The 27,947-nt window shown below is 44.2% G+C and overlaps 2 protein-coding genes across 3 annotated transcripts in view; both read left to right on the forward strand.

The window, feature by feature from the left end:
* LOC115333824 (sodium/hydrogen exchanger 2-like) overlaps positions 1-3,068 on the forward strand; it is a 31,166-nt gene extending 28,098 nt beyond the window's left edge. Inside the window, exon 12 of the mRNA XM_029997301.2 lies at positions 1,150-3,068. Coding sequence (XP_029853161.1) covers positions 1,150-1,286 — 137 coding nt within the window. The 3' untranslated portion in view covers positions 1,287-3,068. The remainder of the gene's footprint in view (positions 1-1,149) is intronic.
* Positions 3,069-10,508: 7,440 nt separating this feature from the next.
* LOC115333661 (transmembrane protein 182-like) lies at positions 10,509-27,320 on the forward strand. Of its 2 annotated transcripts, XR_003920884.2 has the most exons (6): positions 10,509-10,979; positions 13,507-13,624; positions 15,693-15,791; positions 18,434-18,571; positions 26,455-27,073; positions 27,155-27,320. XR_003920884.2 is itself a non-coding variant. In XM_029996929.2 (5 exons), the coding sequence occupies exons 1-5, from the start codon at positions 10,827-10,829 to the stop codon at positions 26,682-26,684; spliced, it is 738 nt and encodes a 245-aa protein (XP_029852789.1). In that variant the 5' UTR covers positions 10,509-10,826; the 3' UTR covers positions 26,685-27,320. The 2 variants fall into 2 exon arrangements, 1 of the variants encoding a protein (XP_029852789.1); XM_029996929.2 differs by having other exon boundaries at positions 26,455-27,320.
* Positions 27,321-27,947: the final 627 nt, after the last annotated feature.

A 27,947-nucleotide genomic window follows, 5' to 3' on the forward strand; every position in this document is an offset into this window, starting at 1 on the left:
GTCAAAACTGTAGACAGAGTCATTTTAGCCTCTGAACCACATGAGATGTTCAGTGGGAAACTGGGCACTGAATTTTTACAATACTTGGCACAACACCTTTTAGCACAATCACATCTGTAAAAGCGATGCTTGAAAAGATTCAGTGTTTGTTGAAAATAATGAAAAAATAATGTTGCCTCGCAATATGGGCTGAGATCGGTTAAGGGGCTGTGTCTAACATTAATGTACAGAATATTTCTTCATTACATATCTACTGGAAAAATATTTAAGCAGCAAGGAAATTTCCTTTCAATCTTTTTGTGTCCTATTTCTAATGTTTTCTTCCTTTGTAATTTTCTTTAAATAGTTAACTGAAAACTTGCTAAATAAAGAGCTGTAGAATAGCTGGCACTTTCTCTGCACAAAAGTATCTTAGTACAGGTTTGCAAGAGTAGATGGAAGGAACACAATTGTGTGGCATTCGTGTGTTCACAACATGGACATCTGCTAGGGATGTAGCTATTTTAATCCACAGTTTATTAGAAATAGTTTAAAAACCTAAAAAAACCAAAAAGTTTAAACTATGTTCTTCCTGAAGAAAAATGTAAGTGTAAGCAGAGCAAAGTGATAAAATCAGTATTTTTGGATGTTTTTTTTTTTTTTTTTTTTTGCCCCAGGGAAAATGTGAGCACAACATCCCCGACATACCCTGGCAACAGGGCTGAAGGAGGCTGTAACCCTTCCATCGTGATTGCATGTACATCCCCCCAGAAAAATCACTTTATGTGGCAACGTGAAATTATAGGTGCTCCAGCAGGACACCTGCGTCTTGAAAAGCTGTTTTAAAGTAGTCACTGATAGGAATTTTTGTTCTGCAGAGTTGATGGTGGGGACTGACAAAAGAAGGATGATATTGATCCGGATAAGTAACATATTTCAAAGTACAAAATAGGGTTTAAATTGTCTTTTTTTTTTTTTTTCTCTTTTTCTTCCATTGAAACACTCATCTTTTTGTCTTTTGTTTTATCATTGAAAAGTGATCCTTGCAGTGGAATAGCTCATCTCCAATGAGCAAATGGCCACCTCGGTAGCTCTCGGTATTTCTTCATTCCTGTTGACCCACAAAGGAGAACATTTCTCATACAAGTTGGTGTTTTTCTTTTCCCACAGTGAGGAATGCAGAAAAGGTTCGGGAAGTGGAACGGAACAGGTCGAAGTCGGTGTGTGTCATCCCACCGCCGCAGCCCAGCGGTGCGGCCTGGGGTGAGAAGAAAGACATGGAGAAAGAGCTGACTTTGGAGATGTAAAAGCACAAGTGATGCTGCTGGCTTCCCATCAGGGATATGACTCTGTTGCATGGATGGGTACTATACATGTAGATAATGTATATAAGATGCATACTGGAAAGGACAGCATGGACAGGGTAAAATATTCTGAGTGGTTTGCATCGAAGTATGTGCTCTTATTGCACAATGCTGTTTTTTAATGGGAACCAAGGGAAAAGATGCACAGCGGAGCACCTGCAATGCAAGGTAATATCTGAGAGAGAATTTCTAAGAAATGTCTAGGAAAAATTTGTTCACTCTGAGAAAATTGCTGAAACTCTCTACAACTGCAAGAAAGGATGTTTTAATAAGGTGAGATATTAGATCTTCTCATTAATCAGCAGGGATAGACTAAACAGCAGGGAACATTTAGATTATATATTAGGAAAAACTTTATAATCTCAAAAAAGGGTTTTATTAGGCGATGGAACATGCCACCAGGAAAGACAGCAGAAACAGCGAAAGATCTCTTCTGCTCCTGAGGAACTGATGGGTCCTGACGATGAACGTTAGTCATGTGAAGTCCCAAGTTAAATCATATAGTTAAATAAGGTGTTGTGTCTTACCAGAGGGTCTGTCCCACACCTAGACACAGTTCTTCTAATGAAAACTTATTACAGCTGTGTTAAAAGGGGAAAATACATTCTCACTGATTTTTTTAAAATTTTTTTAAGGAATGGTTCACCTCAAAAAATAAAACAGGGACGCTCCAAACCCAGTGGCGATACCAGATGAGCGTGCCAGCCCTTAAATAGATGGGCAAGCCTTGTGCTGTGGCTGGTTGTTTGCAGCAAGCCTGCAAAGATTCTCTAAGCTGATCTCCGCTGCCGTAGCCGAGAGCTGCAGGGTCAGGGGAGGTTTGAACGCGTCGCCTTAGAAGACGTGGCAGGGAGAGGGACCCAAAACCTTGCTGCTGTGGAGCGCTTCTGCCAGGAAAGGTGTGATCCCCTTTGCAGAGCAGGTGCAGGGAAACTCCAGGGATAGTACCTGAGGAAGACAGATATCTCCACATTTGGGTAATTTTCTTTGAAACTCCAGGTGTTCAAGCCTTCAAATTCTTGTCCTTAGCTGAACTCGATGGGGTAAGTTTTAGCATTGCAAACATCAACATTTTTCTTTCTCTTCCCCTTCCTCTGCATTGAAGGATCCAAGAGTATTTAATCTGACCAAGTGGATCTTTCCAAAATAAAAATAAACAAAACTATAGGAATTCGCATACTCCCCTCCATGATATTTTTGGACTTCCAGAGCCAATCATCTCCTGTGTCCAGAAAGACTCCGTTAGGAGACCACTGCCTGGTACACTGGGGCTTTCTCTTTAACTTAAAGACACAAAATTGCATGTGTTTGCTTTGCAATGACATGGAGGTGTCATTTTCATTTGAACAAACTCCTTTATAGTGTCCTGATATAAGCTGATGTAGTCCATTTTGACTTGAAGGCCACTCTTCACTGCCCCATCACTGGAAATTCACCTCACTGCAAATGAAAATTGGACCTTTTAGCCTTATATGTGTATTTTGAGTGTGTATATACATATATGTACATCTTTATTGATTTTAGTATAAGTCGATCGTCGTCATCAGTTACTTTATTAAAATTTTGGTTTGTCTCTTACTTTAACCCATCTTGCGTGGGAGTCGTGGATTAGTCTACACTTTGTTTAGAAAACTGCCCATCTTTGAATATGTTGTAAGATACAACATACGTGAATATGTTGTAATGTACTACGTTTCTCTTTCAATTAAATATGCTGTGTTATGAGATCGTCTAAGAGTTATGACCTCCTTGCATCTGCAACGCGCTCGCGGTGACGTCAGCAGTAGCTGGTGACACGCGGAGGTGTCTCCCCGGGTGTCATCGCTCCAGCACAGCAAGCCTGGGAGATCTGCTTTGAACAGCGGCGCGTTCAGCCCTGCCCCGTGCAACCCTTGCTCAGTGATCACAAGATCCCGAGCAAGGCAAGTGATAGGAACGAGTGAGAAAAATGGTCTGTTTATTGGCATAAGCAATTGCATACAAGTGAGAGGAAAAAAAAAGACCTGAATCTGAAGGTCCTCGTCCATCTGGAGTTGAAATGTCTGCTGTTTACCTGCAGTTTAACGTCCACGGTGTTTAAAATTTCTCCTTAAGTTCTGCACAGTAAGTAGCTATAGAAAGATTTACTAAGATGAGTCCTTTTTATTCTGTAGCTGGAGAGCAAAAAGGAAAATAAATCAAGTTGCTTGCCAAGGAGTTTTTAATCAATTTTTTTTTTTTTTTTTTTATTCAAGGATAGGAACTTTGTGAATCCCTTGGCCAATTCTTGCTTAGTGGTTTGTTTGTTTGTTTGTTTCTGCTTTTGTCCAAAATATCTGGATGTCTGTACCACCTTTGTCTTGTACAGCATCCTTCATGCTTCTGGGCATTGGGTACTTAAATAATGATCTTTTTTCTGTTTGAGTTTCCCATCATGTAAAATGAGTTCTCTGCAATATCTTTATGTGCTGCCAAGGACCTTATCAAACAGTGGCTGTTTTGACGTGTGTAGATTTCTTTGTAATACTGTAGTAGGCAACAGAAATGGTTAGAAAAATCAGGACACTTCCAGAAAATTGAAGTGAAATTTTATCTGATGTGGAGAAAATTAAAAACCATTTTGCTTGCATTTTTTTTCAAAATTGTACATTTTCATGTCGCTTTAGCACGACGAGAGACATTTTGATGCCAGGGTCTCCCAGCTTCTAGCAATTCCAGATGTGGCTCGGCTCCAGGTGTGCGGCTCGGTGGCTCGTGGCTGCAGAGGCTGCTCCAGCCAGCCCCGCATCCCTGTGCACATGCACTGCCGGATCCTGCACGGATCCCAGCCCATTAATCCCTTTCAACCTTGCTTTGCAGTGCTGGGACCATAAATACCTCTCTGCTGTATTAACAATTTGCTTGAGCTGCAGAGAAGACAATATTCTGTGCAGTACATACTTTCCCAATGAGTCACTCTGCCCCAAATTTAACCTTGTAGATACTATGGATTTTTTCTTAAAGTTTCTTTACAAAATATAATAGCACAGCTAAAGCTTTCATGAAGTATTTTCCAGTTGCTTAGTGGCCAAGCCCTCTGACTAGTATGTATTTCAGCCCAGAATACCTTTGATAATCTTTGCCAGTATCCAGTGTTGGTGGTCTTAAAATTCTACAACCGAGTGGAAAACTGTTAAATGCTCAGGCTTCAGAGCATGCCTAATTAATTCTTTCCAGGGTTTTAGTCCTTTAAAAAGTGTTAAAAACATGGATTCGGTGTATCATTGAATATTGCATGGTTCTGTGGAAATAAATTGCATCAGTTTGATTCCTTTAGTAGTTCAGAGAGTTATTGCTCTGTGCTTACTCTGGAAGTTTACAGGAGTCTTTTGAAAGTTAAGGTTAAAATAGGCAAAAGTCGCTAATGATGGGCAGTAGCTCAATGGCAAAGTGAGAGCCCAAAAACTACATCAGAAAGGTCTGGGCACATAGCTCAAGCAGCCGCATTTAAAAATCAGGCTGTAAATCTCCCTTGCACTCGCAACTCCAAAAAGCATTTGTGTTCAGCACGTGGACTTCTTTTTATTTTTATTTTGACCAGAAAATCATACTTGTGTTTATTTTATTTCACGACTGCTTCAGGAGATTATAATGGCTTAATCCTGGAAAGTACTGGCAACACTTAAGAAGCAGGTGAGACAAATCTGAGCTTTTTTCTCTCCTGACATCGAGTGCTGGGGGTATTCAACCTTATAAGAAACTTTAAGGATCTTTCAACATCCAGGCTTATGGGCTTCTTCCAAGAGACATGTAGACGGGAGAGATGAAAGAGGAGCATGGGATGGAGATGAACTGGTGATTATAATTTTAGTGCAGAATTAAAGGGGCAAATGCCAATATGGATATCTATTCCTCTCCCTTCCCTGTGCAGTTCATACTGGGGGGTTGCTCTTTGCAAAACCATCCGGGGATGTTGGTGGCATTTCCAAGGCAAAGTTGGTAGCACTTGGGTAGCACTTGTCGTGGTCTGGATGGCTTTGCTCTCCTTCTTGGTTTCTTCTTGTTCTGAGATTTGTGGACACAATGATAAAGGCAAAGACCCAAGAGAGATATTCACCCCATCTACCTAAGGAAACACTACGTGGAACATCTTGCGGAGCATGAGAGATCGTCAGGGTAAGCTCCAATGCAGGAAGGTATGCAGATCACCAAAGGGACACGGGAAAGTCTCTGAAGGCAGCCCTGAAATCATACCTGTTTATAAAATTGCAAGAAATCTGCTGCTTTCAGCATGAGAGAGTGAAAATGTGTTGACCTATCTACATAATATATAATTTTTCTGTAAGCATGGATCAAAACACAAAAAATAATGATAGCTCAGACCATGCTGATGGAGTCTTTGATCAGTCAAAAGGTAAAACACTAATTCTGTGAAAAATCTGAGCTGACTAGCCACAGGTCCTTGCTAAAGTATATATGTTTTGGAGATTCACAATTTCACTTTAAAAGCTAAGGGAGGAAAAAAAAAAAAAATCATCTGGGTTAATTAGGGAAAAAAAGGTCACTAAAATGCCTAGGATACAACTTGCCTTTCCTTACATGTAGGTCCTAGGGCTGTCTGTGGTGGTACCCTTGTTCGACCTCTCTGGATAAGAGGAGCCTGAAGGCAGCTCCGCGCTGGCACCAGAGGAGGTAAGGGGGGAAAGGGAAGGTCGTTTTCCTTGGTAATTGGTGTCTGTCTTCGGCGCGGGTCATGGTGGTGGTCAGTTCATACACCTTTAGTGTAGCACTCCAGAGATCCCAACGCAAGCTACAAAGGACAACCACCATCATTACCGGTTTCTATAGGCTTAGACGGTGTGGCAGGCCGTTACTTTTTTGTTGGTTGGTTTGGTTTTTTTAGGATGGGCGTTCTAAACCTGTAGCTATAGTGCTCCAGGGGTGTTATATTAACTAAGGCACCGGCTAGTGATGAGAGGAGGCTGTAGACTGGTTTGGGATGATTTCTCCCCTCCATGGTTCCCCCCCCCCAAAATACCTGCCTTCGGGCTGGGGAGGCAGGCAGAGGAGCTCCTGGTCCGCCCAGTGCCTATATATAAGGTAGCCTGTTTGACATGCAAAGAGTTGCTTTGTAGGAGGACACAAGTGTGGTCCTGATAGTCGTTCAGGCCAACCAAGAGCTGCATCACCTTCTGGAGGTGCCTCTCGGACCTCGTGCTGAGGGGTGGGATGGACTGGGCAGAGCATCTGCAGGACCTGGGGCCAGTGTCGGGGCCAGGGCTTGCTGTTCCTGGCTGGGAAATAATTTATTTCCTTCTCTACATTAAAGACTATCTCTGCTGGAAGAGTAAAATGAGGGCTCCTTGAGCCCTGGATGAGGCTGTGAGGGATGGAGAGTGACATCCCGTTGTGTTAAGGAAATTGAAAATCTACTATTGATTCCAGGATTTATTCTACTGTATTTTTGTATAACAAAAGCCCTTTTATTCCTGTTTTCCCCTGCTATCCTACAACATGTTGCAAATGCACAAAGGGTTGTGGTGCTCATGCTGGGCAGATACTGGGCCATCCTTATGGCCCCACTGTGCTTTCTCCATGGCCTCCCAATATCAAGCGCTGGATGTTGGATGTTAATAGTGCAGCCCCAGGTCTGCAGTCTGACCCCCAACACTACACATTCCCACACAGAGTTCAGATGCAAAGGCAACATCATAAAGCAGCCCAGGAAATGATAAGATGAAAAAATATGGATAAGTTGATCACAATTTTTAAAATATTTTATTCGAAAATGTACATCAATTTACATATTTAGTAATTGCTTTCATTCTTTGATAGACATCAAGAGGTGTTTTGTCCTCCAGAATGGAACTTTTTCTTTGAAAATTTTGAAATTAAACACTCAAAATTAAGAAATGCCCTTAAAATTTTTCCAGAGGTACTTGCTCACCCCAGCCCTTCCTCAAAAATGATTTGGGTTTTAAACCCCACTCTGATGATTAGTTCATCAGAAAATCCCCAGCCCTTTCTAACTGTGGAGGAAGAGAGAGGGGCTGGAATGATTTATTGGTGGCTTTTTTGCCATTTCTTCTTTCCTTTTTCCTTTTCTTTTCTTCTAGTATATGTGTGTCCTGCCTATTAACAAGGCTGTCTGTTGCATTGTATAAAATCTATATGAACAAAATGCTTGCACAAAAGAAAACCAAAAAACTAATTTACAGTTTGAAACCAGAACGGGTCTGAATCTTATAATTAATAAAGATGTTTTTTCTGAGGAGTAAAGGAACTATTACTCTTATGACAAAAACATTCCTATTATAAAAATTTTAATTTTATCTACTTTTTTCCCCAAGCACAAGGGAAATAGAGAAGCAAGGGGGGTGCAGAAGTTAGGTGAACCCTGCCTGAGCGAGTTTGCTCCTCTGGTAGCCCCCACAACCTGCTGGTGTGAGGAGCCAGCACCTTCTGGGCTGGCTGGTTGCAATGGGGTTGATGTCTAATGAAAGAAAATAATCAAGCTGAATGGAAGGAAACAGAAGGGGGCTGTAGCCCCATCACACGCATTAGCTGTCCCCAGTAAGCCTGGGTGCTCCCACCGCGTGCTGCTGGAGCAGCTGCCCCATCCCTGCAACTGCCGGTGCCCCGGGCACAGTCTCATTGTCCATCATGTCCAGGAATTTTTCAGATCCTAACGGTGATGGGCACGTGCGTGGGGGTGTGCCAAGGAGAAGGGAAAGCTCATGGCATGGAGAAGCGTTTTGACCTTGCAAACTCAATTCCTATTCCGCAGCCTAAGAATTTGGAAAATGTTTGGCTGGGCACATAACAGCCGGTGCGGAGCCAAGCCTGGGCACCAGCAATGCTCTGCCTCAGCCATGCAGGCGTTTTTGTGCCAATGGGACTGAGAATTGCTGAGGACACCTTCCAAATGGCAAACAGCGCTAACTTGTGAATACGCATTAGCATAAATACAGCAATGCCAGATACAGCTGACTAAAAAGCACACACATAAATGTGGAAGCGTGCATTAATCCCTTTTTTTAAAATATACAAGTGCCCACTTTGCATTTTAATTTTATGCAATTGCAATGCAATCTGCAAAAAAAGTCCTCACTTCTGGTGTGCAAACCCTTGTCTTCACCAAGCTCCTTCAAGCATTGCCAAAGCTCCTCCGTCAGTCGTGTTCAGCTTTGAGATATAGATCACAAGAGTAGATGGCAACCGATTTTCCTTGTTACTTCAGACAGGTTTAACCAGTATTATGTGTTAGTTAAATGGCAACTGATTGAAATTACGTGTATTGAAGATTATTTAGGTGATAGATACATTGCACTTTGTATTTGATTAATAATTTTACGTTCAATACGAAGAAGTCATCTCATTGCAGTAATCATTGCCTGCTAAGTAACCAGATGACTGCGAGATGGGTATGTTATTGCGGTTCAAAACTATGGAAAAAGAGTGGATGGGCTGGGAGGGGTTTAATATGTGTAGGAATGGGACGAGTGGAAGTGTGGTGAGGGTTGACCACAAGCACCTACGTGCAAACCCATTGTGGGAGCAGGGATTGCTTCCAGTGGAGATGGCAGCTAAACACGGGAGAGTGAGTAAGTGGCTGAGGAGGGATGGTGCATGTTTATTCATGCAGAATTACAGGGCTGAGGAGGGCTCGTTTCCCAGGCGGCACTGCCAAGACAGCGCGGGAGGAGTGGAGCTGCTCGTTGCTCCCCCACGGGCACGCCAAGGGTTTTCGGTGGGAGGCTGTATTATGTCAGAATGATTTCTCTTCTCCCTTAGCTGACTAAATAGGTTGCTTGGAAGAAAAGAGATGGTTAAGCAGGCTGGAGACATGATGTATATTTTCACCTCCCTGAAAAGGGCCTTTGTACTGCAGGTCTCCCATCAGGTACATGTCCACTGCTCTTTGTTTGAAGGACACGCGATGACGTCTCTACCTGCCGAGAGCAGCGTTCAGCCCTGCCGTGGGGACTTCCATCTCGTTATACTAACATCAGAAAGCATTCTTCCATTTTAGCGACCAACCAAGATGTAAACCTAACCTTTGAGACAACCTGCTGTCCCTGTAAGAACAATGCAGAGGATAGAATAAATTATTATAATTTAAAGTCTATTGTGCTTATAGAAGAGTGAGCATATTCATCAGCCCATATGCCTCAACAGTTGGCTAGAAGGGTAGTAAAAATTTTACCCAGCCCTCTCCAGTTTCCCTAACCAGTGTGCAGTTTCTCTGAGATACCCATATGTTCACAGTTAACTTTAACTATTAAATTGATTTGGAAATTAATTTGGCAACAAAAAATCCCATAGGATAAGGAAGTCAACAGCTTCACCTATTCCCCTTTTTAGAACAGGTCACGACTTAGGCTAAGGTTAGAAAGTCAGAACTTGAAATTTTTGCTGTAATTTAAATTTCCTCCCCCAGCCTCCTGGCATGTCACAAGAATATAGTTACTGCCCTACAGAAATTATAATTTTCCTAGTCTGGCATCCCGTTCCTGGCAGTGATCTACAGCAGATGCTCCAGCAGAAGACAAAAACATTACCAACCAAATGGCAATGAAATTCCATGCAGGAATGTCCTCGTCCCCATGAGACACTTCTTCCACAGCAGGCTCGGGCAGTGGGAGGGGTATGGATGCTATATAGTCTGCTCTTCTGTGGCAGGAGAGAGAACATCTTTCTACAGCTGCATAGCAAGACGTTCTAGGTATATTGGTACGTACACCTGATTTTAATGCTCCTTGCCTAGTTAGATGGCGACCTGCCCGATTTGAACGTGTTTGCTCGGGTTGATTGCATCACTTCTGATAGCACCAAGATATTTAAGATATCACCAATGTTTTAATGTTATTGCTTGGATCTCTGGGGTTACTTTGTGTGAAAGCTGCATTAGTGTTTTGTTCAGAGGGAGCAGGAGCTGAAGGAGACGCGTATTCCAGAAGTGCCACTTCTATACCACACGTGCGAGGACACGGCTAAAGGTACCTCACCGCAACGGCTGTGGAAACTGCAGACTCCGTGACACGGTAAAGATCTTCGAGTTCAGATCTGCTCGAGCCATGCACAGCCTCTGCTAATCTCGTGCACAAAGGGGAGCTCTCCAGTTTTAACTCTCCAGTTAAAAACTCTCCAGTGTCCTGGGCAGTTCTGCATCGTTATGGTTAATGGTTATTCATGACCTACAGCCGCTGCCCGACTGGCTGAGGCTAAGGGCTCTCTGCCCCGCTCTTCTGAAATGAACAGCCATGTGTTTATTTGGAAATCTTCCTGCTCTGTCTCAATAGCTATTTGCCATGTTCCTTAATACCACAGCTGTTTGGTTACGCCAGGTCATCTGCTTTTATTAGTCCTGTTCCCACCACCCACTGAAACTCACACCAGCCAGGAGCAGATTATTATCCGTGTCCAAAAATAGCACTTCTCTCGTCTCCCTCTTCCAGTGATCCTGGAAACTTCAGTGGTTTTCTTCCTTTCTGATTTCCAATTCTGCTGCCTACCTGCTGCCCCATGAAGGCTGGAGTAGCCGCCCTCACAGCCGGGATCCTCGGTGGCACCGGCGTGTTGCTCTTTCTCGTCGCTTTCGGGACGGATTACTGGCTTCTAGCTATGGAGACCTGTGGCGTCTTCGAGAGTGGGAATAGCACTCTGCGGACTGGGGAGGTAAACTCTGAAATCTTGTCTTACTTCGGAAGAATCGTCTAATTTAAATAATTTAAAATTTTAATCATTGAAAGTGGCCTGCTAATGTAAAATGTCAGCCTGAGCTAACTTTAAAATCCAAGCCAGCTTTTCCATAGTATCTAGCATTTTGACTGGAGTAAAGTGCGTCTAGGAAACATTAAGACAGCATCTCTGTAATCTGGCAGATATGAACATTAGGGAATGAAAAGCAAAAATGTAAGAGCTTTACTTGTTGACAGCATTTGCCTCTAAAGACAAAAGATATACCCTGATATTTGCCATTAAATGATTTCTCCCTCTGTAGTTTCTTCATTTAAAAATAGCTCATATGTGTAGGACTTGGCAATCATTTACATCTGAAGTGATATGACTACAGCACAGACAGAAAACAAAAGCGAACATCAGACGTAGAACAGAGTAGACAAGAGTGCCTGCCCATCTAACAAGAAAAGGCCTATATATTTTAAAATTAAGATTTTTATAGGATTTTAGTTAGCAGGAAGTGTAATTTTCAAAGGACAATTTGGTATTTTAGTGCTAACTGCTGGTATCACTTGTTTATAGATTCTTTCGAAAGTTTGATTTTAGCTGCACTTGCTATTGTCTAACTCTTCAATGAACTAACAACCAGATCAGTTCCTTGAGCCACCCACTCTTCAAAAATGTTTTTGTGCCAATCAATGTGGGGTTTCAATTACAAAATGACAGGAAGATCCTTGTTGTGTGCAGACTTTTTGTTACTTTAAAGTTCAATCCAATTAGGTTTGATTTTTTTCTGGTGTGGTGAGTCACACTGGGTAAGCATCATGATGCCAGCAAGAAATATTTTCTTTCATTTCAGAATCCCATAATCAAATGTAGGACACTGTTCACTTGAGTCATGTTTCCAAATGACATTCTCTGTTGAAAAGAAAAAATTGTGATAGAAAAACTGCCTGGCAGAAGACACTGTCTTTACTGTTTAAAGCAGTGCAGTAAAGCCCCGGAGATGGCAGAGAGTCACAGACAGAGGACTGCCGCTCGTTTTTTGTGCACTTGGGAAATGGCAGTGTTAATTGTTTCAGATTTTCGTTTGTGCTGTTGTCTTTTAAAGTGGAGAGACTAGAGACGTTGCACTGCACGACACGAATAAGCATCTCAAACATTTAAGATACACTCTTGGCCAAGTGTTAGTGTGCCTGTCACTAAGGCAGAGCAACTTCAAAAGCACCAGGCAGAAATAGGAACTGCTCTTACTCTTTCCTCTAAGCGATTTTATTTCTATTTCAGACGCTGTTTCTATTATTTCTATTTCAGTTACCGGTTGTGTACAATGGGCTGTGTTTTTACCTTCTCTGCCCTTTCTTAAACTGGCAAATCCTGTCCCTTACAGATAAGGACGGTCTTGAGTATCTGCCAAGCAGCGATTAAATGTGCCGTAGATGCACTAAGTCAGCAGCCATCCGGCTGATGAAGTTTGAGGGCTGCCGGTTACCATTGTCGTAGTTAGTATTTTATCCTGAAAGTGAAAAGAGAATCAGGTCAGAGCTCTGGAAAGCGGTCACAACCTGATGCATAAAAACTTTGAGGCGAGGGAAATATCTTTTAGCACCTCCCTGTTGAGTCCCATCTCCTTCCTTTAGTTCACAGGACTGTATGGAGTTTCTCCGCCCTCCACAAAACGTAATTTTGTAGCAGTCATGTCTCCTTTACCAAACTGTATGTGCTAAAGATAAACTTGATTTTGGCTGTAGTTTTAATAAGTTTTTTGGTAAATAGTCCATGACTCAGCTTTGCAATATACTCCCTTCTGGAAAGACCTAAACCTTGTGCTGGTGGGTCTGGTCTGGGGGTTGAAACAGACTCACAAAAAAGGAAAAATTGTCAACATCCCTATCGCCATCTATGAGAAGACTGGTGTGGGCAGAATAATGTGTCTTGCGTAAGTTTAGCATAACTTCTACCAGGCTCAACAGAGGGAGAGAAAGAAGGAAACCTTTGGGCTGGTGATTGGAAGAGGCTTACTGGGAGCATTAGAGTTGGGCTGTCTTCTGGGGTTAAGCCAGACCTTACATGGGTCCTGCAGACTAGCGAAGACATCTGAACTGCTGCATTGGGTCACACCTAAAATTGCTTACCTGGTAATCAGCCTGCTTCTTACTGGTTACAACAGCAAAAACATTTACTGAAGGAAACTGTTTAAGAAGTAGAATACACCCAGAATGCTCTGCTCCCTGACATACCCATCCAGCTCTAGCAACCAGTGGTTTAAAGATATTAGAAAAAGAAGAAACTGTTCTGTGAAGGTCTGCAGGGCAATTTGTTATCAGAACATTTTGTAGCTGTGATACGGCAGAAAGCCAAGGACAGCAGCTGCCTCTGTGTTCCCCAACCCCTCCAAAACCAACTCAAATGACAACAAATGAAAACCCCAACAAAAAATGAAAGCAACAACTGTCTAAGCAAACAATACACGCTTTACACCATGATCATCCCTGTATCAGCTTGGGCTTTCATTCCTCCACAGGCTGAAATGTCGACAGAGGTCAGGAAGGAGATCCTCACTTTCCATCATGAGGGCTTCTTCTGGAGGTGCTGGTTCTTTGGCGAGGGCCACCGAGAGACCATCTGGACCTTCTGGTACAGTGAGTACGATGCCACCGCACCATATCCACAGCACTCACTCACGACTGAATTGCAAACAAGCACAAGAAGGGCTCCCAGAGATGGAGACAGTTGTCTTTATTTCACTTTATTTTTCGTTCTCATCGTCTCTCAGTCAAAAGCAAATTTGGCTTCCGTGCTCTTTTGTTTTGACTTGGATTTTGCTCTCAGAGGGTTGTTGACAGAAATGTAGGAACCACTTGATGCCGTTTATCATCTACAAAGTCTTATGGAGCGGTGGCTTCCACCAGCAAGGACAACTCTCCCCCCCATACCTCTTGATGTTTGTAGTCAGCTAAGGTCTGCCAAATTTGAACCCATGCCTTTCCTGGCCATTAGCATCACTCTTCTGTCAGTGTTTTAAGCCATCAGGGTGCTGAGCATTCCCACCTCCCACTGATTTCAGGGTGGCAAAGGCTGGACACGCATGCGTGTGGTCTCACTGGGTGCTCAGGACCTCTAGCAGTGGGCAGTGGTGGACCCTGGAGAGCCATAACCATGTGTGTTTATGCTCTTAAGCACACAAGGCCTTTATTTTAAGATGTTGCCTGGTTTGCTTTTTAAGGTCATTGAAATTACATGTGTGAATAAACAGAGATGGATGCAAAATAATTTTTTTTTTCTGAAAGCACATTCACTCTTCAGAAAAAAATTGAAGGAGAAGGTGAAACCTGTTCTGAGACACCAGTTGGTGCTGACTGGTGGCCCACGTGCAGTGAAGTGTGGGGTCTTGGCCCAGTGAACCAGGTGCTCCCACCAGAAAGAGCAAAGGAGTGAAACCATCCCACAACACGCCTGGCGCCAGCCCTGCCGGTGGCTGAGCCAGCAACCAGCTCTCCCGCATTAGTTCACAGTGGGTAATTAGAGGACAGCCTTTCCCTGGGATACCACAGCCCTAAAGAAGTATTGGGGGTAAAAAAAAGAAAAAAAAAAAAAGATATTTTTAAGCAAGTTTTGCAAAGGTTTTAAACACTGCAAAAGCCTTGACCCCATGCTCTCTGGTGCTTCAGTCTGCTCGAGGATGCTTACGTGCCTGTGGAGAGGCGTGATCGCCTCATAGGGCATTGAGCTGCAAATAATGCAGGTTCCCACCATAAATTTACTCTGCAGTGATTAAAATTTCAGATGACTTTGCTGTCCTCCAGCACCTGACCTGTGTTTCCTGTAAAATCTTGCAGGAACGGTTACTGCCACCATTCAACTGAACAATGTGAGATTTTTCACACAGGAATTTTTTGATTAAAAAGGGCAGGCTTGAGAGAGGGAGTTTGCTATCTAATTACATTATATGGAAATACATGATATGATACAATGTTACCTGAAGTAAAATAACTCTTTCTGATAACTGGCAAATTTGTATTACTTCTTTAGGTATTTATTATAATAGGATTGATCATGGCAAATTAATTTGCTGCTCTCATGGATGTAATAATTAATTCAATAGGTGTTCCATAGTCAATTTAGCATGAACTAATGTCCACCTATTATAAAGTGGTCCTTTGAGCTGGGGAACATATTTAAATAAGTGGCCAACCATTAATTAATTCATTTAACATTCATTCTATTACTGTTAATCATGATAAGCCTCAGTGGTATTAATATTGATGGGGCACTTCCATTCTAATTGTGCTTTCCCTTCTCACAAACTGGAGGTCTTGTAAGGTAGCTTGTCTGGTACCCAAATACCTTTGCCCCTTCCAGGCGGTCTGACACGTTTTCTGGAGGAAAGCAGCAATGGGAATATTTACACCGATTTCAGTTGCTCCATGTTTCCTGATTTATGTTCACCTCAGACTCAGGTTATGAAGATGAGAAGATGTACAGGCAGCAGTCTCAGATCCCGTTAAATCTCCCCTCTTTCATCATTCTTCTTTTTCTTTTACTTTTTTCTTTCTAACCGGGATTTACTATCCTTCTTTACTCCCAGCCTTCTGATTTCAGTGAGGGTTTTGTAGCTTTTGCAGAATAGTACATTGCCATCTGAATACCGTAACTGTGATTTTGCAAAAAACAGAAGCAAACAGGGATTCTTTTGTTGTTCTCTTTCAGCCAGCCAAGCCCACCCCAAGTTCTGCATGCATGGCTACCTCTTTCCCATGCCCATTGCTCTTGGACCTTTCCCCCATCCTTCCTACGACACAACCGCAGGTGGGTTTCTTTCCTCCTCCCCCAGCAGCTCCTTTCCCAAGCGATCGGGCAGAGATGTATGATGTGTGTCAGTGCTGCGGTTCTCCCACTGTAAATGCACGTGGCCAAGCACGACCGAGACTTTTGGAAAGCTCCTTTACAAAATGGCCTTGCTTAGTTGGCTGCCCCAAGCCGTGAGCACACGGAGATGCTCTCCCACGTCTTCTCTCCGCCAGAGCCAGCCACGCCTGGCCGTGAGCCGTGCACCCTCCCGCTGGGTGCTCAGCACCTACTCCTATGAGCGAGGGAGGATGCCAAATCCGCTCTCTCCCACCTCCTCGCTCGCTGGGAGGAGTTGGAGGCAAAGGGCTTCAGCCCCATGGCCAAATCCCAACCCTGCGGGCAAGCAAGTAAAAATAATTTCTCCTGGGCTGTAGGCTTGTGGCAGCTCAGTGCTGACTCGTTCCCAGAGTCTGGCTTCCTGGGAGAGCTCTGGTGTTGATTTGTTGCAAGACAAAATAAACAAGCACTGGAAAATCAGTTAAAGACCAAATTGTTAGAAGATCCACGTAAGTGACTGGCTTATTTTTAATACACGGAATACGACACAGTTGGAGAGCTCTCCTTTCAACTGGTTCCCTTTTTATTTATGTTTCTCTGTATTTTCAGAGTTCTTTAATGAATCAGCTGCTGTTAGGAATTTTAATTTGCTAAATTGGTGGCAGCAGCTAGAATTAATTCAATGATCTTTTTTGAAATGAATTGATTTCTTTAAATAGTGTGCATCACTCTGCCTTGCCTCCGGGGATCCGGGGCAGGCATACTGCACAAACAAACATCTTGACCTTTTCCTTAGCCTTTAGCAGTACCTTTTTTTATTTTTATTTTTTTATGAGAAATTAATTAAAAAAAAAAATTGTCAGTAGGAGCATGTGAGGGAGAGCAGCTAGTTTCTTTTGCTCTGCTGTGCAGGATTCCTGCCTCGGGGAACATGCTGTAGTGTAAAATGGATACGAGGGACCTGTCAACGGTAGAAGGAGGAGCCCATTGCAGGCTGTGTGCAGCAAGCACACGGGTTAAGCGGTGGGATTTTTTCTGCTTAGGAGAGACAGGCATGACGTCTAGTTTCTGAATGATCTTGCTGATAAACACGCTATTTTTTCCATACTAAATAAAGGGCGCTGGAGGCATCTGTCCCTGCCTGTCAGCCCTTGCTATGAAACGCTCTTCAGCTGCCTCTGAGAAATGCCCGTTGGGATGGATCCCGGGAAGGTGGGGATGGATCCCGGGAAGGTGGGGATGGATCCCGGGAAGGTGTCGGCGAGGGGCTCGGCGCAGGGGCTGCACCCCGGGGTGCTGCGGGGGTCTGCCTGGAGGATCCCGGCACCCACCCCGCTATGATCCCCGGGGAGATGAAGATGTCTCAGCACCCACGTTTAGGGCAGTGGGAACATCGGGCTCTTCTGCTGCTCCAACCCCGCATTTGGACATCTGCAGAGAGCAGACGCTTCTGTCGTTAACACTCATTTTATTTCAAACCAGTCCATCTTCATATGCAAATGATGACAAAACAGGAGGCTGTCCAAGAAGAGGGGTCCTCCAGCTATTACTTGCTCTAGAGATAATTCTGCCTTATCTGCATCCTCTTAGGCTCCCTGAGAGAAACGGGTGACGGGAGGTTAAACATGAAAATGAATTCTGTGGTTTTGGAGAGTTCAAGATACTTATCTCTCCCTAAGTGGCTCTCCTGACAAAATGGTTTCAAATGAGTAAAACGCATCTTTTCTGTATCATTTTTCTTTCAAGTGTGAATCATTTCAGCGTTACCCACTTGGTCGTGCTTGGCTTAAACCTCTCTAACTAGCACTTCAGAAAAACAACAGGCAGAGTGAGATGCAGTGGCCCGAGGGGATCAGATAAATCAGGGGAATGGGGAGCTGGGTATCAGAGGGTCTCTGCCTGAAGACCACCACCTTTGGCCAAGGGTTATGGCTGTGACTGGAGGAGACTTGGCTAGTGGGAGACTGAAATTAGTGGGCTACGTCCCATCCCCTGGGATGTGATGGATGCAAACTTGCTCGGCTCTGGCTGGCGTAGCTGCATGAAGTCACGGCAAACCCCCCAAATTCAGAGGATGAGGAGGCAGCTGTTCTCTTACTTGGAGTCAAGCAAGGCCATTAATGGGGGAAACCATGAGCTCCCGTTTTCCCTGCAGTCCTGCTAACAAAAACCGTCTTTATTTTAAACCAGGAACCTGGCACCTTCCGTAAGCGTTAATTAAAATGGAACAAAGATCTCTCCTAATGTTGCAATTTTCTTTCCTTTCTTGCCAAGCTCTTCCATCCCCCCCAGGCACAGCTAAGCGCGGTGTCCTTTACTCTCACCCCCTTTTGTGGCGTGCTTCCCTGGCAAGCCCTTCCAACCCCTTGTCCTCGTTCCAATCCCATTATGTAGGGCATGACATTCAACCTGAACTTGCACCGGTTCCAGGCGCATCGCACCCATGCCGCGGCAGGGCGTTAGCAAAGCACGAGCTCCAGCTCTGCCTAGCGCGAGCAGCGTTACAGGTTATTGCTTTTACTGTTGCTGGGAGTTAAGCCTGGGCTGAAGAAAACCCCTTTTCCTCTCCTTTCCCCTGACTTTACTCTTTTTCGGCCGCGCAGTGTACAGAGGATTCTGGACGGCGTTCATCGTGCTGGCCGTTGCCGCCGGGCTGGTGGGAGGGCTGCTGCTGGTGTGCGGCGTGCCCTTCGTCAGCCCCCGATCCTACAAAGTCGGAGGCGGATTCCTCCTCGCCTCGGGTAAGCGGCGGTAACGGGATACGGCCGGGGCAGGAATGCGGCGGCCGTGCTCTGCTTCGTGCGTGCAGGGGAAGGGGGGGCAGCCAGGGACGAGGCACTGCTGGGGGGAGATGGGGGCTCTGATGGGAGCTGCGCTGGCTTGGCGTAAATGATTTCCCTCTTCCCCCGCTGGAACGAAACCTCTGTGCTCAGTCAAGCTTTAGCAAGATAGTCCTTAGTCCTAGAGAGGCTGGAGTTTGGGAAAAAATACTTTTTTTGTTGTTCTGCTTTTCTGTGCAACCCGGAGGAACAGAGCCTTTTACTTTAGTAAAGTCCGTAGCCGCGTTAACCCTGGGCAGCAATCGGCCACGGTCCGTTCCCCTAAGTCAGTCTTTGCATTTGGGCCTCCCCTGTCTCTGCTGTTAACACCTGGTAGAGCTGGAAACCCACTGAGCAATGAAAGGCATACCCAGCCATTCAAAATGGGAGGGCTGGCTTAATAAAATCTGAAAAGATAAAGCGGTGGCACAGCAGGAAAATGAATTAAAAATAGGCATTTATTCATTATTCCTACTGCCATTACAAATGATTCCACTGAATTATCACTTGGGCTTTTTCCTTTTCTGCATTTGAGAAGGAATAACTGGCTTAACTAGTAGAAATACTTGATTTATAACAGTGACTCGAACTCAGAAAAAAGCTTTTTTGCTTGACTCAAGCAGCTAAAGGCTGGAGCTCCGCTCAGCCATGCCAAGTGAAGGACTTCATTATGAAGTCAGGCCTTTCTCTGAAAAACCACTGCTTAATTATGGATCCTGCACCAGGTCCTGATTCCTCATACATGGCATGAATCAAACATGAGCCAGTGTCTTTGCTCCCAGTTTGGGCTCTGAGTGTGTCCAATTTTAGGGGGGGGGCTAAAAACATTCATGAAAATATTTTACAAGAAAGGTCCCAACATTGACCTTGGAGGAACTCCACCTAAACTCCTTCCAATCTCGCTGTGCTCTGCTATCATTACCTTTTATTCTTTCCCCCCCTTATTTAGCTTCCTATCCATTTTACAGCTCCTTTCCTAATTTCTGTCTCCTCCAGATGTAGTAATAATTAACCACGTGACACCAGCTGAGCTACTTGTTAAAATGAAGCTAGATGACATCTATCTATTTGTCTAAAAAAATCTGGAAGCCACTAAATCAACTTGGCCCTACCTGCCTCTACTAATTCGCTTGGCATTTTGTCCAATTTTCCATTTGTCTCCAGGTCTTCAGTTATTGAAGTGAGGGCGGCAAGCCTGTGGATATCTGCTTTTCTGTGTCTTATATAGTGTAATAGATGCTTAATATTTCTAAGGGCAAATTTCACGTGGTTTTACACATATGATTTTCGTTTGGGAATGCAAGACCGCTTGCTATCAGATCTCCATCAGGTACCAATGCCTTCTACTGAGTAGTGTCGGCCACTCGACATGTGTGTGCATTGAAGTCATCTCTTCTTGTGAGACTGGTGCCGAATATTTAAATCCTCTTAGATGTGACACTCTGGCTACCTCAGTTAAAGCCCTTCCTCTTCAAAACACTCAACTTTCAGCCCAAATGGAAAAACTGAGATCAGTCACCTTGTGATGCTGGCCAGATAAGTAAAATATCACACAGAAAAGGATGTCGAGTAATATTGAATCACCATATTCTTTTTTTTTTTTTTTCATTGTTTTTGCACTTTATTTGACTACTTCTTGATTAAAAAGCTGGGGCATAGAATGTGACACTTTTTAGAAGAGCTGATTATGCATCACATAAACCTCTTGGCATTAGACAAAGATGCTGCTATTTAAATTGAAGTTTGTATTAATGCAGTTTCAATCTGAACAGCAATCATTGTTATTAACTGTCATTAGGAGGAACGAGTTCAGCTGGAAGAGACTTCCTGCCATATTTTCAACCTAACTGATAGCTAGGAGAATGCAATAGTATTTCAGCATTTTCAGCAAAGTTTGCTCAGAGTTTCAGCTAATCCTTTTTTTTGGGGGGGTATCCTGAACTCAGACCTCTGGATCCTGCTTGACACTGGCTTCCTGATGGATTTGGGTTGCATCCTTCCATGGTTATTTTCTCGCTATCACTTCTAAAAATATTCTGCATAATTGCACTAAGCAGTAGGAACAATAGATTTAACACAGCTTCAACTCCCTAGCCGTCCCTTTCCTTCAGATAGCGGGATGTGGAGAGACGACGCAGGAGAAACCGCGTCGTGTCTTCTAATCATGGCCTGAGGGTCAGTGTTAATTAACCTCCCTTGCAGAAATGATCTCTCCTTGAGGAAGTGTGAAAACGCTGGCAATTTGTAGAGCAGGAACGTGGTCTGGCAGTCGGATAGGGAGATGGGGCACCACGGCTGCAAGATGCCCCGGCCTCTCAGGGCACCCTTTATATGCAACTTTATTCTGTCCATAAACTCCCTCTGCCCCTTTCAGTAGCAGCCCACGCTGAAGTCCTGAATCACACACAGCCATGGCTAATCATTGCAAAATGATGCAACATTTGCCACCGAAAGGTTCTAAAGGTATTATTGGTGCAAATGCACTCCCAAGTGCATTTATGGATAACCAGCCTGACGTGACCTTGAGGAGTTACCTGTGCCCCTCCGTCGCTGGGGGGAATTCAACGCCTAAGGGTGAAGGTTGTTATCGCTCGATTAGATCCCTTTGGGTTTCCTCTCCAAGATGCCTTTTATTTACTGTACTTTCAGGAGAACAAATCTGACTGCCAGCTACCGTAACAAATGTAGTGCTCGGTAGGTGGCATTTCTGAGAGCCCTCTCAAAGGACCGGAGCCATCCCCCTTGATTTTGTCTGCTGGGCAACTCGAGAAATACAGCCTGAGCCCATCTGACATTTGCTCCTGCTTGCATTTGCACATCTACTGCCCCAGCTGAGCAGTTATCCTTGCCAGCCTGCTCCCAAAACCACCAGAATTGCATGAGCAAATAGCCAGCGTGCTTTCGTTCTAACATTTGCCATCTCAGACTTAGCTCCAGTGCTTGCGAGGGGGAGGCAGATACTGCCTGGTGACTAATTGTCCCTTTGTTTCAACAGTCAGATGACAATATGATTAATTATCACTACAATGTCACGGAGAGGGCTGGGTGAATGCTGCACTGCAGCTTCTGGAAACTGAATTGCTGGGACAACTTTGCTTGTGCTCCTCGGTTTTCTGTGCTTGTGCTCCTCGGTTTTCTGTGCTTGTGCTCCTCGGTTTTCTGCGTTTCCTTTGGGCATTTTAGAGACCACGCTTAGAAGTGAGCACGTGCTTCATCCAGACCTAGGGCAATTACTGAGCTTGCTGTGCTGCCCTAATACATTTGGACCAGCCGCATAGCTGTAGGCTTAAGTGAAAAAACGACCTGAGCTCTACCTGGTGGCTTGCTCAGGGGTGAGGAGGCTGCTCTGGAGGGAACGCACAGGCAAAGCGTGAGCGTACGGTGAGTTTTCAAAGCAAGCAATAAGGATGGGTGTCCCAGGTAATGTTAAGCAACCTAAAGAGGAGCTTGTTATCAGCTCGCCTTACACTGGAAAGCACAGATACACGATGAACCGTGTACAGGCTACACTTCTTCCAGGCGCTGTGGTCCCGGTGCTGTTTCTCCAGCATCCCCACTTGTATGGCACGCACGGGTGTGCTCACGCCATCCCGCAATGCAGGATCCCTGTGGCCGTGGGCCATTTCCAGCCGGCAAAGGCAGCACAAAGCTTCTCCTGCGCGTTCAGAGCCATGTCGTGGTCCCGTGAGAGGAGCACGGCGTGTGCTCAGACCAACCTGGTCTTCAGTGTGAGCTGACTGTGTTAAAAAAAAGGCAGCTTTGCCAGTCCTATGGGTTAAAGTGCTGAATTTTGTGCTCGGATTCCTCTTCCCAAATCAAGCATCTCCATTTCGGCAATCTCAGGCTCCTCGCATGCAGTGAAGGCTGACGGTTATGGAAGGGCAGCTGAAGGTCACCCCTCCCTTTCCTCATTATTAACATCCTTAAGAGGCAACTAGTGAGAAAGGTGAATGAGTCAAAGTTCATTAGTCTCGTAATTAGCAGATTACACAAAAGTTCAGTAGCTTCCACAGAATAAGAGTTAAAGATTGAGTTCACTCACCTGTCCCTACAATTAGCAGCTGTAAAGGTGTCACAAGGATATAAAGTGAGAGAAAGAAAAAGAATTTACTCACAAGGAAGGTGCAGCCCTCCTGGGAGGGGGAGATGGAGCGCCAGGGTTCATTGTCCTGCAGTTAGCAGTGTACGAAGGAGAAAGATTTAATACCCCACTTCAATTTTCTTGCAATTAGCCCCTCCCCAGAAGATGCCGTTGACCTCATCAGCATTGAGATGGAGTTTCGCAGTTAATTTTTTCCATACCATCCTAATGAACAGAGGCAAAGAGGAAAGGGAGAGAAAGGAGGAGATCGCTTGGCTAATTTTCCAGTGGTAGAAACCACAGGGATCTTGAGAAGAGCGTGGGGATGGGCTGGTTTGATGAGATCTTCACTTACAGTTACCCAAACTCAACACATCCTGTGTCTCAAGTGCATATGCCAACACCAGGCTCATTTCTTGGGCAGAAAACTAAATTTTTTTTTCAGTTTTTCATTTTGCTGCTCAAGGCAGGAATAAATCTGTCTCTGTACATAAAAAGCCATTTTGGGCTGACAGGAAACAAAGATGTCTTTCCACTGTGGCTGACACTAAAAGCCCCAAAAAGGAGGTCGTAAAGTGAGACCTGTTCAAAAGATGAAAAATCCAAAATAAATTAACATTTTAAAACAAAAATGCAAAACGTTTACTTTGGTAATATGGGAGTGGAAGATCCTGATATTCTCATTATGAAAAGTCTACTAATGTCTAAAAGCATGACAAATTTTAGGCAGTTTCATGAATACTTGTGATTGTTCCAAGTAAGCATTTTTTTGCTGAACAGTTTTCAGTGAGCTGCCCTTTCTGCGCTTCCACCGTCCTTCTTTGGTTGCACCCGCCCTTTTGATTTTCTTTTCTCACTGAGGAGATGGTGTAAATCCCAGGGACTCCTCGCCACTCAGCTGTAATTATTCCAGGGAAGAAGGCTGCTTACTTTACATTTTCTTGTCATTTTCCCAGAGTGTGAAAATGTTCTTAATTTAGATGCCGTGGCCGTGCCATCACCTCCAGTACCTGTTTAATAAATCCTTCCATACCGAGACCTGGCGCTTCTCCCGGGGCGAGGGGAAGGACCGTTTCCCCACCCTTAGCTCCCGGCGAGCTCGGGGACGGTGCCACCCGCTCACGGGGCTTCCCCGCACCCTCCTCGGTAAGAACTGGTAGGTTTTAATCTGATTTCTTCACTAAATGAGGTTTAGGTCATCTAAATTGTCCTGGCACAATTCAGTGCAAAACCCCTGGTTATTTAAAGAAAAGTAGAATTTAAAAGTACACTAACGTACCCGGGTCCTCTGTCCCGCCGGGGCTACATTTTTTTATTTGCGTCTCTTACGGTAGGTATTATAAGTTAATGAGATAGAAATTGATCTTTAAAAGAGCACTTTTCAAGGTTCAGTTGCTATCTAATTAATTTAATTTTAAATTACATCAGTAATAAAGACTTAATTGCCTTCTTATCAATATATTGTATTTTGTAAAGGACATGTGACTATTTAAACATGCAATCGTTTTCTTAGAGTAGAATAATTGGTATTTTAAGCATACAACTATCATATTAAGTGTAAAATATTTATTTGTGCACTTAATTTCAAGTGGTATCAAAATCTGAATGAACATGCAAATGTTACAACAGCTGCTGTTTAACTCCTAGCCTGCCTCTCCAGCAAACAGAAGAACTTTCTGATGTAAGGGAGAACAGTTTGAAATAACAGCACGTGGTAATGTAAAGTCTATTCATACGGGTACACCAATTTTTGGTTATTAAGAAAGATTCAGTTTGCAGTCTTAGGGTATAGGAGGCAGTTTAATAGACATGACAGCTTAGGATGGGTAGCTTCAACTTCTAGATAACATAGCGAAGACTTTGAACCCTCTATACCCTCACATAAGTCTCATTTTTGGCTACAAGATGTGAGGTGGAGGTTTGTAGCAGCAGATGTGCTTATATCCACGATGAGCAGAAACACAGTTAAACACTGAAGTGTTTTCTCTGACCGAGGTTTCAGTAACCACCATTGCTAAGCAGATATATCAATGTCAAGCTTTACCTGCTTCCATGGGAGCTGGATTTTGTGGTGTATAAGCTGCCAGGAAGAATAATTAAATATAGTACAAACTACCTTTGATTTAAAAATTGCAAAGGGAGAAATTAAATCCAGCAGAAGGCACAACACATCCACAGAACTGTGTGGTAACTTGTCAACTAAATTAATAGCGAACTCTTCACTTCTACTATAAAAATATTATAGTCCGTGATGTATTTCTTTCATATATGTGTGTGTATGTGCATACATCTATATGTTATACAGCACCATTTAAAAATAGCAAGCTTCTAGCTGTGAAGTAGCAAGATCAGATATTACTGAAGTGCTTTCAGATCTGTCATCGCACCGCCACTATTTAATTTTAATACATGTTGACTTGAAAATGCACTGTATATATCCTTTAATGTGACGCAGTAAATAATATTGGGGCCACACTAGTTTTTTGTCATCTGCTTCAGAAGGGGGGGGGCGGGGCTAGACCTCCAGCCTCTGACCACCACCACTTAGTGAATTATGGGGAAAGGAGGTTCCTATTACGGCACCGAAACCCCCAAACCCGCCGGGGGCTGCGCCAGGTCCGGGAGGTGCCTGTTCGCCACGTGCTGTTCAGATGTGACTGAGCTCTGCCTGCGAACGCTGACCTTCGACGGGTACGCATCTGGAAATAGGAGATCGGAAAGTCCCACGGGAGATCTGCTATTTGGGTCACAGGCATCCTGCAAGGCTCGGGAGGCTCCGAGGAGAGCGGACCCTCTCTAAGCGAGACGCTGACCTTGCACTTGCTGCTCAGGGTGGAGTGTGGCCTCAGCCCTCCTCCCGTCCGGCTCCGGGGGAGGGCAAAGGGGGTCTCATTTGCCAATAAAAGGACTTTCTAGCCTCGTGGTATAAGCTGTTTACTAGTCTTTTTATTATTCTGTTATTTAGTAGCCCAGCTGAGATTACCATCTCATGGCTACATGCCTTTTCCACTCTATTATGTGTTATTTCTCTGCAAAATAGGATCATCTATAATCCTTGCCATGTGTTTTAATACTCGGTTGCAAAGCTCGGTTTAAGGAAGGGTAACACAAGACGTGAAGGAGAACTGCCACGAGCTGCAGCAGCCTCTCGGCGTCTGCGTGGGCTCTGCTTGTGCAGATTTTGATGCTGGATAACGCTTACCATCAGCAGGACTGATCCCTGTATCTTTGCATTTCTGGTGGAAATTGGATCTGACGCTACTTGGAAGGGTAGATAGAAAAAAGTAAAAAGTAAGTCTTAGTCTTCCCTTCTCACTCATCGCAGACAAATTTAAAATAAAAAAGGCAAACCAACCCACCTTTAAGACAGGAATGCAGAGCTAGCCTCATGCCGATCCCTGCCGTGAACATCAGCTGTGGTCGTGATGGTTTCTCCGTGGCCGTATCCAGCTGTAAGAGAGCCCTGGGTAGTGCCGGCGGTCACAGCGCGAGGGGTCAGTGCGGCTGGGCAGGAGCTGGTCGCGGTGGTGGGGGGTCTCTCCCGCGGCGAGTGGGCTTGGCTTTCAGGGGAACCTGCAATGTCATGAATAATCATTCTGCAACACTAAGCTTCGATGCAAAGGACCTGCAAGAACAAATGGAAATCTGTTGCGCTCTTTTCTTGGAAATCTGATGGGACGCGTTTCATGTGTGGAGAATAACTCATCTTTGTCTCTCTTTCCAGGAGGCTTATTTCTCCTGCTCATATTTCTCTTCGTGATCTGGAAGGAGTTTGCCGCTGATTTTCAGAAGTACATCCTTCTGGAGAGAAGTGAGAAGTGCCTGGACGACGTACCCGTGCACGTGTATTACGGGTGGTCGTTCATGTTCGCCGCGGCGGGGGTGCCCCTGGTTTTGCTTTCCGGACTCCTCTTCTACCTGATCGGCAGAGACATCATGGAGTCCCTGGAGTAAGACAAATTTGGAGAAGGTCTTTGAGAAAATTGGTGATGCTCCTTGTAATGAAACATACACAAGTTTTGAGGACTAGATCGTTTTTGTAGCTATAATTGTCAGCATAGGTGCATGATTACACTCACTCTTACATGGAGGCAGGGATGGAGCACTGAGCGTCCAACCTCTGTCAGTCCAAACCCGGCCCCAGCTCAACATCCAGCTTCAGCATTTCCACACTTTGGAGAAATTTAGACGCGTCTATGGGTTTTGCATCAGTTTTCTGTGCAGCCCAAGGAAGAGCCTTCGCTGTGAAAAGCAGCTCCCCCGGCTGTCAGCAGAGCCCCGCATCCATATTCAGCAGAGCTGGAGTTTTATGGCGTTCCCAGCATCCTTGTTTCTTGTAAAAGGTAATCGAATCTGGCTGCGACAGTGTACGCTATAATGTCTATTTCTGAAAAGCAATTAAGGATGATTTTTTTTTTTTTTAGCTTGCTCTAATTGACGTCAAAGGACAACCACTTTAATGGGATGTCGGGAAACATGAGAAACTTTTTTTTTCGTTAAAAGCCCTGATTCTGAAGATGCAAATGTACCTGGACCTAACCTAACTTTCAATAAGTGAATAAAACAATTTATTTATGTGGCTGAAATTAATTCTGAATTAATTAGTATTTCTTTACAGCACCACATTACTCTGCGTTTAATATTTTCCCCAGACGCAGTGTTGTGGGGATTCTCGAGCCAAAAACTAAAAGTTGGTCAGAGTTGGGGGGCAGGGAGGGGAACAATAGCGCTATTATTTTTTATTTTGTTTGTTACGGTAGACCATGGGACCCTGTTGTATCCTATACACATAGCACACAAAAAGACAAATTATATACCGTTTAGATACTTTTAAATTCTTGCAATTGCTCAGGTATATGTTGTCTGACAGATTACAGCGGTCCCACTAAGAGTAATGCATGCTAATTTTATACCAAACTATCGAGGTACGGGAGGTGAAGTAATTTATACCGTATATGTGGAGGTTTGTAAAGACACTTGAGAAACGACAAAGATTTGATCTTGTCATGTTTTTTGGGCTGGATATTGATGCTTTGAAGTAGTTTGTTGGGCCCTTGCTTGCTGAAGTCATTTGCATAGATTTTCAATCAAACTTCCTAAAAATGCACAGTTTTCTCATGAATGTCATAGTTTGTGCTAAACTTATATCTTCCGAGCTTTATGTCATACTATTGACTCAGTATAGTTAATTAATAATGTAATGTAAATCTCTTCTAG

This window comes from Aquila chrysaetos, chromosome 21 (assembly GCF_900496995.4).
Source record: "Aquila chrysaetos chrysaetos chromosome 21, bAquChr1.4, whole genome shotgun sequence".
Classification (NCBI taxonomy): Eukaryota; Metazoa; Chordata; class Aves; order Accipitriformes; family Accipitridae; genus Aquila; species Aquila chrysaetos.